Below are 20,546 nucleotides of genomic sequence, written 5' to 3' on the forward strand. Positions count from 1 at the left end.
GAAGACAAGAAAAAGACTTTATCTGCACGTTTTAATCATCAAAGAGAAAAATCTTTACAGACTGAGAGTCACGAGACGGTTGTTGAACCATGTCCACTCATTTTCACTGTGTGCAAGAGGACAGGGAGTGGGTGTGTGCTGTTAAAGCACACATTATATCTATATGTACACATAATATGTCTCAGTTACTTTATTATATCAGGACTGTCCTACTGCACTGGAATCTAAACTACATTTAATCTGTATTATGCCACACAGTGGAACAAGAAAGATAAAAGACCTTCATATTTAAAATTAAAAATATATAAAAGAAGCAGCTGCTCCAACTCCCTTCAGGACCCAGAGTAGAATATGAAGATAACACCGTACGGACAGACGAACAGACTGACAGAAATCAAAGGGTAGATGGATACTTTGATGGATGCATGGATAGATAGGTAGACAGATGATGCATGCATGAATCATGGATAGATGTGTAGATGGATGGATGATGCATACATGGTTGGATACATGGATTACTATGGAGATGCATGGATGGATATTGTATGGGTAGATGACTGCATGCATGCATGGATGATGGATGTTTGCATGAATGCATGCACAGATGAATGCAGATCATCTTCATGTTAATAATATTTTCCTTTCATATCATCACATCCTGAACCTTTTAAACCTTTAACCATAGGGGGTGTTAAACCCACCAATGAACTATGAATGCTGCTGCTATAAAAGTTGTGTTGTGTGAAGAACAAACATGTATCTGAACAATAAAAAAAAGGTCTACAGACCTGGCAACAGATTATGTGCTGCATGAAAGCGATCATCTTAGTGTGCACGAGTTGTGGCCTCACTTTAAAAGCTGCTGTATTGCAGCCTTTAGGATTATCTTTACTGCACATCACATAGCAGGAAATGCAACAAAAGAATTTCCCAAACATTTATCTTCACTAATTATCTGAATCATACTGATATCAATCACACAAACCCTTCATAAAGTCAAGATCATCGCTGCAGCAGGAAGAAACGGTGATGGAGCATCTGATCACAAAGTGAAAAAAGCTGGGCTCTCCCTTAGAGACAGAGTGAAGAGTTTGGCCTTTCAAGAGATGGACTCAAGAGTAGGGCTTCTCTGGAATGCCAGTAATCCCTGTGATCCCAGATCAGTACTAGAAAAATGGATAAATGGATCTTGCTTTTTTAATAACAAATACCAAAATCACTAACACCAATCTATTAATAGATTTTTCCTTTATTAGTAGAAACTATGAATATTCCCTTCTGCTACAAAAGTCTCCTGCTGTTCATATGATTTGGTTTTCAATGGAATATGTTTTAGAGACAATACCCAAGTTATTTTTCTTGATTTTTGCTATACATCTTTGCACTGCTGCCATAATTTTTACATCCTTTTGTTTCGTAAACTCAGTTTAACAGCTTGTAATGACTTACTTTGTGTATAGTGTGAAAAATCGCTTCCAAAAATGTAAAATATGCATCACAAAATCAAAATATTTTAAATGATAATCACTCTTGCATCACAGTTTTGTTTAGGTAGCATTAGCCCTCTACTCTTATCCTGGTGGCTGCATCACTTTCGCCCCTCTAGCACCTCCAGAATAGCTTTCAAGATGGTTGCCACAGCTACAGCACCAGGGTCTGGCAGGCTAACCAGGTTGGGTGAGATGTAGCTGGCTCTCCCAGCCCTTGCTTTAAGGTCACGAGTTGCCTCCGCTCCTGAAGCAGCTTTCTGTGGAGACCGAAGCAAAAGGAACATTATGTAGAAAAATCTGCTGAGTGAGCAGTGCAACCACATCAACACCAGGTGGCACCATACCTTCACAGCACTTTGCAGTACAGCCATGTCTCCACCAGATGGAGCTGTGGCCAGCTTAATCAGTTCATCAACTGCAGGGCACAAAGCATCCAGCTACAAGGTAAGAGAAACAAAGAAAGTTCACTGTTAAAGACACTTTTCATAAATTAGGTAATTCAGATTAAATGAGATTTGGGGGACAAAAATCTTACCATTGTTCTGTCTCCAGGGGCGGCACCACCATATCTGCAAGAAAGTCAACATTTAAGTCCGACCTGGCCATTGCACAGAAATCTGGAGGTTCGGTTGAAAAACAATGCAGACAATTTGCACATATCTCTTCCTTGACTTTTATTCTCCTTGAGTTGTGACATACATTAACAGCCCACTTATTCATCTTTGTACTTTTGAGATAACAGGAGCTAGCAGCAATGCAAAAATGGACTATGACAGCTAGTCATTTGTTCAAGGACCTAACTGTATGCTGGGATAAGCTGGGTCTGAAAAGGAAGAAACTTGCAGTTGTTGTAGACAATGGCTGTCCAAATCTGACAGGGAAGAATACTGGATTTTTGCAGAGGATACAAGATAAAGTGACTTACATGAATCCAGAACTGAACTTGGTATTTTTGCATTGTGTTATAAACCAGGAGATGTAGTGAAATTCCCTGCTAATATTAACTATGTTCTGAATGTTGTAACTTAAAGCTTCATCGGGCGAAAGACCTGATGAAGTCAACTCAGTGTTGGACTTTTGGAGGAGCATGACACTGAAAATGGTGACATAGGCTACCACACACCTGCCAGGTTGGCAAATAATATGGGACCTGAGAGCATTAATTCAAAAGTTAAATGTAGGGATATTCCAGAGCTTTCAGACTGGAAGGCAAGTATAGCATTTGCTGATGATGCGACTGTAATAATGAATAAACTAAGTTTCTTTTAAACCAACTGGAGAGCAGCACACCAACAGTGCTGATCATAAGATCAAAAACTCTGGAACAGCAGTTAAATGGCCATATGAAGAAGACTAAAAGAAAAGTGGACTTTGAAATAAATACAGACATGAAAATGTTACCAACCCTTACTTTTTCATTGCTTCTGTCCCAGCATTCATAGCAGTGGCCCAGGCTGCAGCATTGCTCTGCCCCTCGGTCACATGACTGGCTGCCGCAGTGAGGAACAGACTGTACAACTGAAATAAACTGAGCATTACATGTGCTTGTGCTGATTAAGACAGAATACTGCAATCAAACACCACTTAAATCAATAAACCCACCGCTCCTGAAGACCCGCCCATTTTTTCCTGCACCAATCCAGCAACAACCGATAACAGCTGCCCGGGGCAACCGGGGACCACATGTCCTTGAAGCCACTCCTGAATGGCTGAACAAGCATCTTCACTATTTTTACAAGTTCCTCTTTAAGCTACTGAAGATAGTAATCACAGTTTCTTACCTCTAGCAGCCTGAGCATGAGTATTACCACAGTCTCCATCCCCGGAAGCACGATCAAGGGAATTGAGTTCCTCCTGCTTTTCCAACAGAGCGGAGCAAATCTTCTCCAAGGCTTTATGCATCACAGGACTAAGTGGTCCTGACAAGAATAACAAAACAAACTTCCATTTAAAAAAGCCAAAACTATTTTTATTAATATATAGATCAGAAATTATATACTGGGCTAGAGAGTAAAAGTTAATGGATGTTATGTGTCCCAACTGGAATGTCCAATATGCCCTCTCTGACAGCACCTCTACAACATATAAAGCCCTCTATTAAAAGAGGGTTAGCTGACATCATTTTAGCTGACATTCTACTAATGGCCCGTAGATGCCCTTATTAAATAGTAAAAGGACTAAAATTGAACTCATCTATTTCCGTTATTACAATACTAAGGATTTTCTAGCACTACATGCACAGATGTGTTTGTCTGTCACAATTTGTTGGTTTCCTTTTGTTCATCCTGTTTCAATTTCATGCAGGTAAACAAGTTTCAAACATGTTCAATTATAAGCCTTGAATAAGTAATGCATTACAATAATCGATTGCAATACACATACACAAAAAGCTCATGAACTAACCTTCAGAGTGCTTCTCATCTTGTGGCCGTTTGATGGTTGTTTGTGGTTCTGTGATGTAGCTGCGTCCACTCAAACACACATTACTGAGGTTTGGCCAGGCAGGGGCAGTAGTCTTAGCATCTTGATGGGACAAAGGAGGTGTGCGTTTTTCATTAGTAACAAATTTATTTATCATATAAATCTGTGTCTCTGAACCCATATGAGAGTGCTTATTTGTGTGGTTCTATCAGAAGTTAATATTCACTCATCTTGGGGATGAAAGTCCTGCTAAGTTTGGATTTAATGATTACTTTGAACCAGTCCTTTTCCAGGGTAGAATAATTGTACAGCATAAATCTAATAACTTAATTTAAATCTAATGAGAAATCAAGAACTGGGTGCAAAAGTCTGAATTTATTTAAGAGAGAGATAAGATAAGACTTTATTGATCCCACAATGGGGAAATTTTTGCGTCACCTCAGCTCAGGTATAGATATCAGAAGGAAATACAAAAATACAAATAAGTACAATCAATGAAAAAAAAGTAAGATAATACACTATATACAATGGTAGCATACACAGTATGTAATTATGGATATGGTTGGAAATATGGAAGACAAACTATATAGCTTGACATAACTATTGTACCACTACTATTCCTATGTATAGACATGTACACACACACACATGTACACACTAAATATACATATGTATACATATACATACATATATACCTGCACATGTCCATACACATGGAAGGTCCATTATGCATGAAGTGGTGACCGTGGATGTTCACAGTGTCCAGTGACTTATGACATCGTGATTTTTGGGTTGGGTTTGGGTATTTTGGGTTTTCACACTCAGAGTAGCCATCAACAAGCTTCTGGCATAATTCTGGCATGATATTTGATCATTCTTCTTGGTAGAATTGGTGGAGTTCATTTAAATTGGTTGGTTTCCTGACATGGCCGCAGCTTTCAAGCATAGTCCACAAATTTTCAACAGGGCTGAGGTTGGGGCTTTGGGAAGCTCACTCCAAAAGCTTACTTTTAGCCTGCTTTATCCATTTAAACCAATTTTTAAACCAACTGTGTCCAAGTTTCAACCACCTAGCTGTCAATTTGAAGGGAAGTTAAAGAACTTAGAGGTACTCCTTCTTCATTATTCCATCCACTTTATCCAATGTACCAGTACCACCAGTAGCAAAACACCCTCAGAGATGTCATAGTGTCATACAGTGTTTTAAGCTTTGAAAGCCTCACCTTTACTCCTCCAAACATCTCTCTGTGGCCAAATAGCTCAATCTTTGCCTCTTCTAATCATAAAGCATTTCTTCAGAAGGCATTTGGCTTGTCCATTTGGGTAGTTTTAAATTTCAGTCAAGCTTGAAGATGTAAATTTTGGCACAGTATCTTCCTTCTTGGGCTGTACTCTCTCAATCCATGAAGATGTAAAACTCACTGTGGACAAACACGCTGGTGTTCCAGCAGGTTCCAGTTTATAACTCGCTTTGATGATTTCTGGGTTGTTCCTGAACATCCAAATCAGTGACAGTGGGTCTTCCTCCAGACTTTGGCAAAGTGGTGACACAGCCTAATAACTTCAGCTAATGATCTTTGAATCTGAAGTTTTTTTAAAAACACCTCCAAGAGACCATCCCAACTTGTGTCATACATCACTCGGTTATCTTTCCTGCCCAGTAGTAGTTCCTCGCTTCAAAGATGCAGAAAGTAGGTACATGTTGGTGAATTTCACAGAGATTTCATGGTCTCTGCGCTCTACTTGCTGCTAGTCTCCTCCACTCCATAAGGGATTGTTCAGACATATGACTTTCAGACTTGAACACTCTCACACTCTCACCTCTGGGTCAGACTTGTTTTCAAATCTTGCTTCATGTGATTAGGTAGAGGATCAATAGGGGGTCCATGACCCTCTTCGGGGGACACTCCCATGGGGCTTAAAATCTATGACTCTCCACCAGGTGCTCTTAGAACCAAAGAAGCCTCTCGGATGAGAAGTGAAACTTCTTCAAGGAAACTCCAAGAAGTCCAGATGCTTTTCTTTCCAAGCTCTTTAGACCACTGGATTAGTTGTTTGCCTCTTGCTGTTCATGCCAAAGAGCTGACTGACTGGTTGCTGCTGCCACGTCGATCATGTAAGCATTCACTTTGAAGCTTCTGAAGTTTGAAGTTCTGAAGCTCTGAATACACTGTGATGTTATGACAAAGGCCCTCACAAGTTTAGAAAAACAAAGCTATGTGTTTGAACACTTACCTATCAGCCTCAGTGTTTCCTTGTCAGCCCTCATCAGGGTCAGCGACACTCCTGCCATCTCCAGAGAGGTCATGAACAACCCAGACATCATCCTGGCAACCACCACTCCACGGCTTTCTATAAAAAACACCAATCATATTCCAGATTATCGAATGATCGTGCTGTTCCTCCACCCACCAAAACCAGCCAATCAAATCACATCTTAGCTCATGCTAAGTGCTAATAAAAAATGTTATTCAATAGCATTTATTAACAGTTCCACTGTGGTTTCTTTTAGTTAGTCTAGCTACTCACAAAAACTGCCATTCATGAACTATGAAAAATAAAAGAGAAGGTTATGTTTTACATGGATGATATTTTAGCTCACAGGGTGTAGTGAGATGCAGGTGTTTATTTTCCTGTATATTAAACATCAAGGTTTAAATGTTTTCGGAAGTTAAATGGTGATCATGTGAGAGAAGCACAGTAGGACCCACCTAAGTATGGTTAAATGCTTACCTCACACACACACAGACACACACTTACCCAGGCAGATGATGGCCGATCTAGTCACCACAGCCATCTCTAGGCAAGACAGAGCTCCAAGGTTGTTCACGCACACAACCACACTGTCTCCTGTAGGAAAGAGGGAAAAAACACACACATGGAGAGAAGCCGTACTAACGGTCAGCATGATACATGATCGATGTCATTTAGTGAACCTGATTTCAGCGGCAGATGCGATTGGCTGCTTGGGTTGGTCATGTGGTCTATCATGGTCTTGACCACCTCATCAGCAGAGGCCACCTGAGGGAGAAGATCAACAGAAACTGAACCATACAGCCTGATGTTAAAAGCACATTCAGGCTGTTAAAGTTCAAATCCGACTCACCTTTGACCTCTTTACTCCAGGTTCCCCGTGGATACCTGAAAATAGAAAGAAAACACTGGCCGTTATTTCATTTTCGTCTCCTGTGCTCTCTCCATCTGTGAAACTCTTATCGAACCATCTTTAGAATGGTTCGATAAGAGTTTCCATCATTTTCTCAGCTTTTACAAGTGAATTTCCTCCAGTTTTATGAATTGAATAGAAAACTCCACTCAGATTAAAGACACCCAACCCATTTAACATGCTGAAATTCTGACATTCCCATCTCGCCATTTGACTGAATTAATTCTTTGGAAACAGTATTTTATGCTTCACTTATACTATTTTGCTGCTCTTAACTGCTCTTGCACACCACTAGATGGTGCAATTCAGTCATTTTCTCTAAAATATCACTAACATGATCTCACATCTGCAGCGAAAGTCAAAGATGGAGATTGGCCATTCTAACAGTGATCTGGTTTTAAATCATTTGTCACAAAAAAAAATGTAAAAAGTATTCATTAGCTCGGGTGGAAGTTTAGTTCTGGAAATAAAAGTCTAGATAACTGGTGTCAGCCCAAAAGGCTGCTCTCCATATTCTGCCACTCTCTTTCTCCTGCTCTCACAACTCCACCTTTTCCATCCTCCTCTAATCATCCCTCACCCAGCCCGACCTCCATGTCTCCTGGCGGTAGATCGAAGGAAGGCAGGCAGCCGGGAACGCTGCATGGAGACAGACTCACCCCCAGAGTGCCTGGAGTAAAACAGAAATATCTTTAAGAAAAGTATTCCAGTGTTCCCAGAAAGTATTAAATGTATTAAAAAAAAAAAACTAAAGAAAGCGCGACTCACCGATCCCCTTTAAAATCTCCGTCACCTTGGAAACAATCTGATCCAATGAGCAGCCCTCTTCTGCTAAAGCACCAGCCAGCTAACAGAGCGAGAGGCCACATGTTTAAAGGCAAGAAAAATACTACAAAAATCTAATAAAAGCATCAATGATACGAGGCTGCATGGTGCAAAATATACAAATTCATGGTTTCTGCTTAAGTTCATAAGATGATGTATACTTTCCTGTTCCAACAACCTAGATCAACAAAATATAATATCATAAAATGACTCACAACAATGAAGGTAAAATAAATAAGTACAAATAATAATATAAAAAGAGAAATACACAAAAGAGCTTCATTCAGTAGAAAAAAACATGGAGGGTTTAATAAAATGTGACATTATTATTGTGGTTCTAATAAAAATATGTATTAAAAAAAATAATTACGTGGGAAAAATAAATAATTACAGGGTAAATTTAAAAAAAAATAATGCCAGAGTTTATGAATGAATTATTGCCTAATTATTTTTTAATTAAATTAGACACATTTAAGGGCATATTATACATTTAATTCATGTTTGATGTTGGCAGTTTCAGTCCTCCATACGTTTTAAGATTTGTTTTTGCTTTTCCTTTTTTTAAAAAAATTAATATTAAGAGAACAGATTCACAGTTTCTTTTTTGCAAGATCAGTAACCGGCACATACTTGCCAGCCTTGAGACCTCAGAATTAGGGAGACAAAAGGGGGGGGGGGGAGTTTGTGTATATATATACTTATCCAAAAAACTTGAATTTTACAGTGTTTATTTATTTTAAATTATTTATTTAAAGTAAGTTAAATGTCACTGTTATTACTGTCCCCCAGCTGGGGCTGTCCAAATGCAGAGGCTGCATCCACCTGATGACCCAGCCTTCGTGGTCACAGTGGGCCGGGTCCTCCAAAAGCCGGGTAGGCCGGAAGTGAGCAACTGTGACGGTCTAGCCTTCAGAATTACGTCACGAGCTCTCTCGGTGGAGTGAAACTGCCGTCTGCTCCTTGCTATCTAAATATAACTGGATGCTTGCGTAAATTCTCGACCATCTCACACTTCTGTTTAGTCAGTTTTGTGTTTGACGTTTATTCAGTTATGTGAAAACCCCAGAGGAAGTTTTATTTAATCTAATCTAATCTACTAACTTTAATCTCAGCCAAACGGATTTACTCAGGAACAAATAAAACACTGAAAAAAAAAGTCAAACAATAACATTTTTAGGTTATCTAAGTGACTTATATATCATGTTTAACCTGAGTAGCGAAAGACCGCAGAGGCTTGAAAACGTGCTGGGAGTTTGCTGTTCTCGCCGGCTCAGTTATTTGACGTTTACACAGCTACATTCTCGCCTGAAAATATGCTAAAAGTTTATTTTGCGACCCAGAAAGAATAATAAGAGTAATATTAAAACTAAGTAGCTGCCGCCATTGTTGGAAACTGGAATTGGCTGGGCTGAGCTATGAATTCTGGGATAGAGTTTTTCATTTTTGTTGTCCAGGTGGAAAATCAGGAGAAATTCGGGAGAATGGTGACTCCGGGAGGGGCACTGAAATTCAGAATTCTCCCGGAAAAATAGGGAGGGTTGGAGTGTATGAACCGGCAGACAGGACAAATCTGCCTCATGTAGCTTTATAACAGCATTTGTACCATAAAAAAAATGAGCACAGTGATATAATATTATAACCCTTTTAACTCAGGATACACTTGTACTGGTCCAAGTTGAGCTGTTTCCAGAGTAAATAACACCTCTATTAAGCTGTTGTTGTGTACCTTATGTATGAAGACAGTGCCACACAAGCCTCTTCTTCCAGCCTTACTTGGTTGGTCAAAGGCGCAGTCTTCCGCAACTATCACCATGTCAACAGCAACACCCTGGTTACGAGCTTGCTCTGCAGCCAATCCAAAGTTAAGGCGGTCACCTGTGTAGTTCTTCACAATGAGAAGGACCCCAGAGGCTCCTGGGTGGGAAGACTGTTGTTAGTTCATTGGATATTAAAAAGAAAAAAACTTGCAGCAGGTCACAGACAGTATATAAAAGATGGACATAGCTTTTAGGTCTATGTATCTTAAAAGCTGCATTCTCTCTAATGGCCACCAGAGGACAACTGCTTTGGCTGCACAACGAACCCTCTGACCTCAGCAAACACTTTTAGTTATGGCTTTGACTCTCTAGTTTGTGACAGATGGGTTGCTACCCTATGAACAGCATCCTCGGTTTCTCAGTCAGATACGCACTCACAATTCCAGCTTGCTAACCATTAGTATAAAGTGTGTCTCAGTCTTTTATATACAGTCTTTGCTCCCTTCTGCCAGATACAGCTGTAGCTGATCTGGGGTTATGACGAGCATCTGTTCTCACCAACATCACTTTATTGTCCTTATCCTTCTTTTTGGGGCCAGCAGCCTACACCTATTGCAGTGTAACTAGGAGAAGGATTCAGGGTCACCTGTTGCAATCCTAACTCTATGTTTTGCCAAAAAGGAAAGTTTTAAGCCTAATCTTAAAAGAAGAGACAATGTCTGTCTTCTGCATCCAAACTGAGAGCTGGTTCAACAGAAGAGGGGCCTGAAAGCTGAAGGCTCTGCCTCCCAGTAGTTGCTGCGGGATAGTAATTTATCTGCAGACTAACACAGGTGCTCAGTAACCTTTGATTTTGCACAGGAATATAACTCAAATATAACCAGCTGGCATCCAGTTGAGTCGATTCCACCACTGCCACCCTACTGCAACATGCTGGCAATCTGCATGCACTTATTTGCAAACTGTGAGACTGACTGAAGACAGTCTGAGTCTGTCCATTGCAGACAGGTTACTTCACACCAGGTGGGTGAAGGTGTTGGACCCTCTGTGACTACTTACAAAAATAATGCAATCACCATGGACACAGATTTTTCCTCACTGAAAGGAAGTGGCCACCAAATTTTTATAAGGTGCAGCGTTAACGACGGCAACAGTGCAGCACTGTCACAGGGCGAGATCAGTGAACCATTTTGGCAAAAGGATCAAATGTAAAAGGTCAAACTTCAAATCAAATCAACAGTTAGACTTTTTTTTAAAAGAGTTGCACCACACTGCACTTTGCAAGCACTGGTTTTATTAAACAGATAAGATCAGTTAAATATATATGCACTACCAACCCTCACAGACACACACACACATGGAAAACTGAAGGACACATTGCCTGCATTGTGCAAGGAGAGAATGGCAGCAAGGACACTGCCAGGAGGCGGCGATGCAAACACTCCTCCTGCAACAGCCGCCGACAGCATCCCTGCTCCGATATAACCTGAGGATACGAGGAGGAGAAATCAGAGCTGAGGTAATCAGAAGCATCTCATGTTCATGTGTAAAGGAATAAAGTCTTACCTGCGTGTGCGGGCTCGTGGCCCGACCCCCCTCCAGAGAGGAGGGCCACTTTTCCCTTGAGGTTTTCAAGGTCAGACCGAAGCACGACCCTGTGGCCCTTTAGCAGAGAGAGGCCCCCGGAGGCCCTGACGAGGCCGAGGAGGGCGTCGTCCACGCAACTCTCTGCTGAGTTGATCAACTTCTTCTGGGGCTGAAATAGAAAGAGATAAAAAAATAAAAATGGAAAAAAAACCCACATAGAATATGTGTTTTTGATCAGCCTCAAAAGACACAAGTGAGATGCCGTTTATCCTCATACAAGTTACACAACGAGGCATGCGTGCGCATCTGTGGAAATGCCATTCAAATGTCTTAATGATTGAAGTCCAAGAGTTGCCCTCAGCAGGTGGCACAGACACAGTCAAGCAGATCCACGCCGCCTGTGTTTGTGTGTATGCGCGAGTTAAATTAAAGTTGGCAAAAGCTGCACAATTAAACTAAAAACAAACTAAAGTTTTATTTGCAACAATGCTGAGTTTTCACAGCTTGTTCCCGTTATCGCTGCATGGACTCTGATCCATGTGCAAAGTGCTGCAGGCTCATCCAGCCTAGCGAACCACTGACATTTCATGTTAACACAAATTATCAACCGGACAATCTTCACTCGTATTCAAACAAATCGCTTCAAATTGTCTTTATTCTTCTGTTTTGTTTTGTTTTACCTCCATCTTAACTTTTCTCGCTCCCTCACTCTTCCGACAGCAGGCACAATGAGTAGCGTCAGATCTGAAAGGTTTACTCAGACTGACACCTGCAGTCTGAGTAAGCAAGTATGCCTACAAAATAAAAGCATTGCTCCCCCCTTTTAAAAGCACACATATAGACCGTGGAGTACAAAAATGCTTAAAAACTGCATTATGTTGGAGATACAGCAAAATTAGACTGAAATTAAATAAAAGAGCTAAAAGATGCGAGGCCAGACTATACTTGTGGTTTTATTTTGAAAATATCAAAGGAAGTCTTGTTTCGGTTTAAGCTCGAGAAAGGACACGGTGGTCACGCCCACCTTTTTGTTTCCGGGAAAATTATTAAAACTTGAGTTTTCAGTTTGTTTCGTTTGTATATAGGCCATTGTCATATATGGATGTTCAAAGGGCTTCACAGGCACAAACACATATTAGGAAATTACATATGAGGTCACTTAGATGTAAAACCCCTCAGAAATAAAGGCATATAGTATAAATAAGTCACACATAAGTTCCTGTGAAATTAGACAAAGCGAAATATGAAATAAAGGAACTTTAAAAAACAAACAATCAAACAATAGAAATGCAAGAAAGAAACAATATCAGAATTAACAGAAGTAAGAGGCCAACACATGATATCACTGAAGAAGATATGCATGTGCATATGTCTGAATCTGCCACATAATAAAATGTGGCTGTAATCAGTTATTATTATTATTATTATTGTAGTTGTTGTTGTATTTATTAATTTTGTGTGTGAGGAGGAATGGATAAAGTTAAAATGTTTTTGTATTTGGTTCTATTATTAAGTTTAGGTTAACGAAAGTGGGCGTACTTACAACTTATACAGTATTTATTTTTTCAATTTTTCATTGTGGTTTATTGTACAACTTTGTGCACACCTGTAGAAAAAACATCTCAGGGGCTAAAAACCAAATAAGTTTTGCAATTGGTCTCTTTGTGACAGCATGATCAGTGCCTCGATCACTTTAATTAAGCCTTATATGTCTTCTTGACTTTAGCCACTTCATTCTCATCAGGAAGTATTTCCCCATATCATTTATACCAATTGTCATCTAAAGTAAAGGATGGGGGTGGTGGTGTGGAGCCCACAGCATCATGGGAATTGGAGTAGTCCTCCCCTAAAAAATCCCACATATTGAATCTGAAAAGGAAGTAAGCCGTGATTTTGTGCCGTGTTAATTGCCTCATTTAGCTTCTTCTGCTGTTTCATATACACACCAGTTCGAGTGGAATCCAACACCATTCCAGTGTGGGGACTAATGAATTGCTGCAACAACTTGACATTCTGATGGTGAATGTTTGGATCACAACAAATTGGGCAGGGGTTTCCGCATATGTTGTCACCTCTAATGCAAGTCTTACAAGTCTTATAAGGGTGGATGTCTCCTTTGTGGTTCCTCCTGTAGTCAGCCCACACTGGATTGCTTCCATACCTTTCAATATACTCTTCACTCTCCATGTAATCCCAAGGCCTGTCCTCCGTCCTAAAGCAATGCTGCTTTGCAGTAAGAGTGTCTGGGATGTATAAATAGAGACAAAGAAAGACATGTCCTTGCAGGTAGCCTCTAGAAGGGACTGATACTGATGAACTGAATGTGAAATTGAAGGCGACACACAACATAAAAACATTGCGATGTACTTCATGGAGGTAGCCATTTTCAGATCCTACCTGGATTAGAGGTGAAAGGTCTTATACAGTATATCTTATCGCCATGTTGTCCTACTATAGATCAGGGGTATCAAACATTATAGCCATTATACTCAAATAAATGGCTTCTCTGTAATTTTCACCCTTTTAATGGATCATTTTGGTCAAATAGTAAAATTTTGGTTATTTTTATTGATTTCCTGCAAATTGACTGTTTTACAAAAAAAGTTAAAAAACAGTCAACACATTATTGTTATTTTTGATTAAGATGCCAAACTGGAGATGAATGCTCAAAACATATTTTTCGATTTTAAATTTTATTTAATGTTGATGACCGTGAGGGGTTTAAAAGGTGCCAACAAATAAAAGTGATTGTTATTATTTATTTATTGTATTGTTATGCTATGTTATGTTTACATAATGACAACAAAGAGTCTTCAATCTTGAATCAGAAGTAAAACAACATTTAAAAAGGGGAGTAAAAATCTAGTTTATTTTATCAAACCAAGTAGGGGACTGAAAATTCCAGTGCTCAATTTAACCGATTTAAATCGGTGGTTTTAGTTAAAACCGCAAATGTCACTCTTTAAACTCTTTTAACAACATTAACACTCTACAGGTCGCCGCTCCTCATAACACAACGTCCCTTCTTCCCGACAAAGAGGAAAGCTCCGCTCACTCGGGCTGCTCGGTTAAAATATCAAGCCAACCCTGTGGTTCCTCCTGCCGTGACGCACAGATCCCGGCGAGTCTGTTCAGCTCAGCTCGGAACCGTCCGGAGCAACATGCAGGATGGCGAGTTTGGAGACAGCCGCCGAGCACGAACGTATCCTGCGGGAAATCGAGAGCACAGACACCAACTGTATCGGACCGACACTCCGGTAAGTCAGTCCCCACTCCACGGCTGGGGAAGCAGCAGCGTCACTCAGCTTGCGGGAGCCGCGGCTAGCTGGCTGCGACTAGCGCTGATCCAGAGACTCCCGGAGCTTGCTCAAAACTTTAACCCGTCTGCTTCCATTATCGGACAGCTAGCCGGCTAACTTTAGCAAACATTAAAGCTAGCTAATTTGCAGTTTGAACATATAGCGTGTGATCCTGAACAGTCCTGACTGCCGGCTGTCTTTACTGGCTTCACGTTTTCTTCTCAAGGCGGGTTGTTTGGCTTTGTCGCCGAAGTTTCGGCAAGTCGTCCACAGGAATTTCAACAACTTTGGCTAACATTAAGCTAACTGTGCTAATTAATTGACATTCGGCACACACGGGGGCACAAGCCTGTTTTCCCATGGCCGAACCGTTCGTGTTACCCGTGTGGCTCTGTGAACTTGTCAGGGCAGGGTTAGTAAACTTTTATTCTGTATGGAGGGGGTGAGTGTTTGTGCCCTTTGCTGTTAGCAGCAGCTTTATCAAGGAGTGTCAAGTGCAGCAGCCGTGACAAACCCTGCATGTGTCAATGAATGAAGACAGAGGCTCAGTCCAAACCCTCCCCGAGCAGCAGAGAGGCACGTGCCGATGGTTGTCATGCTTCTTATTGACCGTTTAGTGTCTTTATCAATAATTTAGTAGAAGCTACACTTAAAAGATTGCCTTGCTCCCCTTTTTGTTTTTTGTTTTGGTTTGCTCAATCATATTAGCAGGGAATGGAGGAGGATGCTTCATTTTGCACCTGGAATGGGTGCACACTCGTGTTTATCTTCAGCTTTCAGATTAGAGGTGTAAAACACAACGAGAGCATAAGGGACATAGACGTAAGAGCAAAGGGATCTTCTACAAAATGTGGCCTTTGAGTGGCCTCTGTGAAGCAGCTTTGTTCCTGACCAGTGGTGTTTGCCCTGATTGTCCAGAGAGGAAACAGGCAGTGAATGAAGAGGGGAAATGCTGCAGGCTATCAAAGGTGTTTTTCCCCTCTTATTCCTCTACGTTGGGCTCTTCTGGTCATCATAAGTCCTGTTTAAACTTGTTATTCAGGGCACCTCCGCTGTGTGTTTGTTTGTTTGTTTGTTTGTGTGTGTGTGTGTGTGTGTGTGTGTGTTTGTTTGTTTGTTTGTGTGTGTGTATGTGTGCATGAGAGAGAGAAAGAGCATGTGTGTTTATCAGTCCTCTCCAGATCCTGTTGCTAAAATGACTTGACAACTTTGTGCGACACCTCCGGTTGCCGCGTTCGTCTGCCTTTTTATATTATTCTTTTTTCTTCCTCCTGTGGGTGACGTTTCATCTCCTATGTCCGATTTCTCAGTATTTCCACTTCACCCTGTGTGCGCTCAACACTCTGAAAATACACCGGCACAGTCTAATTTTGGAGCTGTCATATTCATTGCGAGTTAAATTTAGTCCAGAGATGCCTAAAAGAGGGAGTTTTGTTTGCAAATGCAAAGGAAGGAAGTTGTCAAGTTTGCATGTATGCAGTGGGAAATGAAACTTTCCAAAGAAGCATTTTGTTTTTGGTAAGTGCAGATATTCTACAGGGATTTTTTTTTTTTTAAAAAAGGGATATAAAACAGTAAAAAAATACCTACCACATCTGGTAATGAACTATTGGACTGTCGGTTATGTCGACAAATCTGTTGGGGCTTCATTACTTTAATCTCTTAATTCAGTTTTGAAAAGTAAACTTCTTAAACTTTTGATTGAGCTACATTTTCTGCAACTTTTTCTAACTTCTGGCTGTTATTCAGCCTCCATTTAACTTTCCCAGGATTAAAAGTCCCCAGAAAGAGCCTGGAAAAATCAGATTGGCAGTGAGAGGTGTGTGTGCGTGTGTGTCTGTGTGTGCGTGAGTGTGTGTGTCTGTGTGCATGCGTGTGTGAATGCAGAGCTGGTGTGCAGGTCGAGGCTAGCTGCAGAATTCCTCCCTGACAGCATAAATATGACTGGAGCAACCATGAGCAACCAGACAACTCCCTCAGGTTACAACATTCACTCAAGACTGAAATGCTGTGGATAAATACTAAAATACTGGCAGTGTGTGTGTGTGCGTATTTAGGCCTGTTCAATCTGCTTTTTGCTCTGTGACAGCTGGGATAGGCTCCGGCTCATCCTCGACCCTGAACTGGATGAGCTCTTAAAAAGATCGATGGGTGGTTGTTTAACCTTGATGCTAATGGGTTAGTGAAGCCCAGACAGTCCAATCAAAATATTCATTGAGGTTGTTGTGGCCACTGCAGGGCTGGACATTACAGTGAAGATTGTTGATATTGTTAATAAATTACAACGTCAGCTAAAGCAACTGTTTGTATAGCTTGAAGATTTTATTAAAGTTTAGTGGAACAAAAGCTCAAAATTCATGGTAGAAATCCCACTTTGTGTGCCAGGAATCTCATTTAGTGTTTCAGCTGCCTTTATTAAAATTTCAGTAGCTTTTGCTGGCATCCTTGACCATAAGGTGAAAGCTTAAAGAGCGATGCGTGAAAAGGAAGCTCCCAGGTATCGTTTGTTCTTCGTTGTTTCTCAGAGTACTTTGTTGCTTTTTCTAGTAAATACTTTTCTTTACCCCCCCCCCCCCCCCCCCAAAAACCCCTAAAATGTACTTTGAGCCTCTCGAAGTATATTTTTGGAGTCCCCAGCGGTTAAAAGAAGTTTGGGAAAGCAGTGCTGTCAAAATTGATTCCAAAAAAATGTTTTGAAAAATTATTTTTAAAGCAAAGAAACTGTAAAACAAAACACACATAACTGGACTGTTATAAAATTAAAGTTGGGAATCCTCAGACACGTCGAATATGACGTTATTGCAGTTTCTTACATTTACAGTAACACACATTACTATTTATCACCTTTTTTCAACTGCAAATTATGTTCTCAAAGTTAAACTATGTCTGTATCGGTTTTCTACAATAACACAAATTTATTTCACGTTAGTTTTTTTTCAAAACGAGATTCTCAAGCACGCCAGCACTGTCACTAAAACATGCCATAAATGTTGCCATAAGGCGGAGCTTACTGAAAGGGGTCAAGTTGGCAATCAGATCCAATCTGTTTCTGACAATACAGCAATGAAATGTGATAAATCGTCAGCTCACGTAGGGGCTTGGCAGCCTTCCCGCTTTATAGAAATATAACCAGTTGGCAGCCAGCTGAGTCGAGTCCCCTCGAGTTGTGCTCATTGACAGACTGATGGCAGCATGTTGGATATTATTATTGTTGACACAATTATTTACGAACCATTGACAATCTCTCTGAGAGATTTGCAGAAAAGTTGCCTCCTATCAGGCGACCTGTGCAATCAACTTTTGATCACAGTTGGATAATTATCTCATGTGTATAATTAGCCCATTAAAGATATGTGAAAACATTCGTAGAACAAAAGAAAAAAATCAACTGTTTACCTTCAGCTGACCTCCATTCACTTATTTTCTCTAATTATGTCAGGCTAAGTCATTTACACCTTTCCCTCCGTCTCTCCTTACACTGCCCATTGTGTGTCTGAGTCAGTGATCGCTCCACCCACTTGACTTTGACATAAACACTAAGCTGTGTTGCAGGTGCATTGCACTCCAGTAATCCCACCCCAGCAGCGATGTAATTTTGCTCGTGGGTATCCAGCTTCATATTTTTAGTGCTGATATTTTTTTTTCCTTATTTCCTCATCATTTTCAGTTTAATATAAAGTATTTTTTGACAGCCGTAAAAGGACAATGGACTCACAGCTTGTAAATGACATCCAAGGCTTAAAATCTCTCAGGCTTCTATGTTCCTTCTTGAGGGCGTTTGGGGTTTAAACTTTTTTCCTTACTTTAAATATGAAGTATCAGCTTTACTGAAGGCTCGGGGAGCTTGCTGAGGTTGTGTCACAATGTGTGATATGAAAGCATTGAAATGGGATGAGAACTGGTGACCAAGTCTAAACGCACAAAAACAGGAAACGTTTAGAAAGGGGCAGAATATTGCGGACAATGTCAAACACTGGCGGTGTGTGTTTATTAAAGAACTATTTAAATGTGGAACATAAGTTAACCCATGGCTTGAACAGAAAGTATTTAATCACTTTTAAAAAAAAATAAATCAGGATTTGATTATCAGTGTTGGGTATTGTGGATATAAACTCTATGGAGTGTGGTATTGGGCGACATTAGTTCATCTTTTAATTCAGGTGTTTTCAGTGTCATTGTCACAGGTGTATAAGATAAGTAGTAAGATCCATGCAGTGTGCCTTTACAAATGTCAGTGAGAGTGGGGCGCTCTAACGAGCTCACTGAATTTAAGCATGGATGCCACTAGAGCAGGGCGATATGACCAAAAATATTTATCACGATATACATTTAAAAATTTGCAATAACGATATAACTGACGATATAATTGACACTAGACAAAATACTTTACAACTCCACAACTTTATTAGTTCAAAAAACCCCATCAATGAAATTGCACTTAAACAAGCAGCTGTTTTTTATATGCATCAAACTTATATAGTATAGTTATATAAAAAAATTACAGTGCAAATGCAAATTCCTTGCTGACAGTTTAACCAAAAGGCATTTCCAGTGGAAATTGGCTGACATGTCCTCAGCATAACCATGTAGAATATCCACAAAACTTAAAGAGGTTATACACACACAATATGGTAATATTATGTTGAAGCACAGTACATATCACTCCGCGAGGCTCCTGCCTATGATTAGGGGTGGGTATCGTTAAGGTTTTATCTGATACCGGTGCCAAACCAGTACTTTTGAAACGGTGTTGGTGCTTAAATGGTGCTCGAACCGGTGCTTAAACAATGGAAAACACAAACTTTGTGCTAAAACCTCTCATGTTTAGCTGTTTTTTTGTTTTGTAAAAAGATAACAATATTAGCCTTTTCTGCAGCTATAGGGCATATATGGTATCACTCTTGGCTGGAAGCAGTGCTTAAACAATGGAAAAAACACAAACTTTGTCCAAAAACCTCTCATGTTTAACTGTTTCCCACTTTTTCTTTGGACATTTTAGCCTTTTTGGCCAGGGTGAAGGGAGTATCTGCCATCGAACAAGAAGACAGCCGCATGTAACTACCACGGTGTTTGCTAGTTCACCTTACGTGCATTAATGTAATAACGTGGTTAGCCTACTCAACGTAAATTACACACAAACAACATTAAGCTACTCACGCAGAGAAGAACGGCTGCTGCTGCCATCATCATCCGTCATCATTTCTGCTACACTGGCAGGGCTAGGGGCCAGGACTCTCCTCTTTGGGTTTTTGGGGGATGTTGCAAACTCTGGGTCTGATAACAGGCACCACACCCACAGTAGATGTGCACGTTGTGAGGTCTCGCAGCAAGCTATAAAATACGGCGCATTTCTCAGCTTTAAAAAAAAAACGCTTTGCGTCGCCAGGTGTTTCATCAGATTTGAGGAGTTACCTCCTTTGACAGTATCACAGTATCAGCTTAAAGCACTTGTTGCAGGCTGCTGAGTTTGCATCTTTTGCTGTGAAGTACAGCCAGACTTTTAATCTGTAGCTCTGCTCTAAAAGAACATGCGTACCTGGGCCCGCCTACTATCCTCGGAAAGTTAAAATGATTGGCTAGAATCCAAAGCGTATGACATCTCATGAAAAAAAAAAAGCACCGAAGTGTACGCTGCTTTTCGGTCTGGTTATTACCGTTTATGTGCCATAATGGCACCGGATACCGGTACCCATCCCTACCTACGATAGCCGTAATGCTCCGACAATCCATCAAGTGGTGCGGGTTCGTAGCTTAGCAAAGTCGTACTAAAACATTTGACAGATTTTCGAGCGCTGTGTACATAAAATCGTTTCGAGGTCAGTAAACACAACCAGAATTCATACATAAGGCACACGGGATTATAAGGGCCACTGTCAATTTTCAGAAAACTCAAAGGATTGATTTTAAGTGTGCCGTATTTTCCAAAAAAGACGGTAATAACGACGGCCTGCTAGCATGCTCTAAAGCTAAACCAGTTCCACACCACTGAAGTTGCAGCATT

General features: G+C 40.5%; 2 protein-coding genes and 1 pseudogene across 3 annotated transcripts in view; 1 reads left to right on the plus strand and 2 right to left on the minus strand.

The window, feature by feature from the left end:
• Positions 1 to 29: 29 nt before the first annotated feature.
• Positions 30 to 11,991, minus strand: tkfc (triokinase/FMN cyclase). Its single transcript, XM_006803412.3, has 17 exons — positions 11,927 to 11,991; positions 11,226 to 11,415; positions 11,041 to 11,145; positions 9,629 to 9,816; positions 7,846 to 7,924; positions 7,658 to 7,747; positions 7,018 to 7,052; positions 6,848 to 6,932; positions 6,672 to 6,761; positions 6,147 to 6,263; positions 3,894 to 4,013; positions 3,272 to 3,409; positions 3,093 to 3,199; positions 2,902 to 3,008; positions 2,026 to 2,059; positions 1,835 to 1,927; positions 30 to 1,747 (listed from the first exon to the last, which is right to left on the minus strand). Exons 1-17 carry the CDS (start codon positions 11,930 to 11,932, stop codon positions 1,589 to 1,591), a joined length of 1,743 nt encoding a protein of 580 aa, XP_006803475.2. The 5' UTR covers positions 11,933 to 11,991; the 3' UTR covers positions 30 to 1,588.
• A 943-nt stretch (positions 11,992 to 12,934) lies between these two features.
• On the minus strand, positions 12,935 to 13,630 carry LOC102792709 (small ribosomal subunit protein mS40 pseudogene; annotated as a pseudogene).
• Positions 13,631 to 14,331: 701 nt separating this feature from the next.
• Positions 14,332 to 20,546, plus strand: part of exoc6b (exocyst complex component 6B) — a 139,273-nt gene continuing 133,058 nt past the window's right edge. Inside the window, exon 1 of one of the 2 annotated variants that reach the window (XM_087835100.1) lies at positions 14,332 to 14,503. In XM_087835100.1, coding sequence (XP_087691226.1) covers positions 14,415 to 14,503 — 89 coding nt within the window. In that variant the 5' untranslated portion in view covers positions 14,332 to 14,414. The remainder of the gene's footprint in view (positions 14,504 to 20,546) is intronic. The other variant, XM_006803410.3, reaches the window with a different exon arrangement.

The sequence above is a fragment of the Neolamprologus brichardi genome, chromosome 3 (assembly GCF_056152115.1).
Source record: "Neolamprologus brichardi isolate AB-2024 chromosome 3, ASM5615211v1, whole genome shotgun sequence".
Lineage (NCBI taxonomy): Eukaryota > Metazoa > Chordata > Actinopteri > Cichliformes > Cichlidae > Neolamprologus > Neolamprologus brichardi.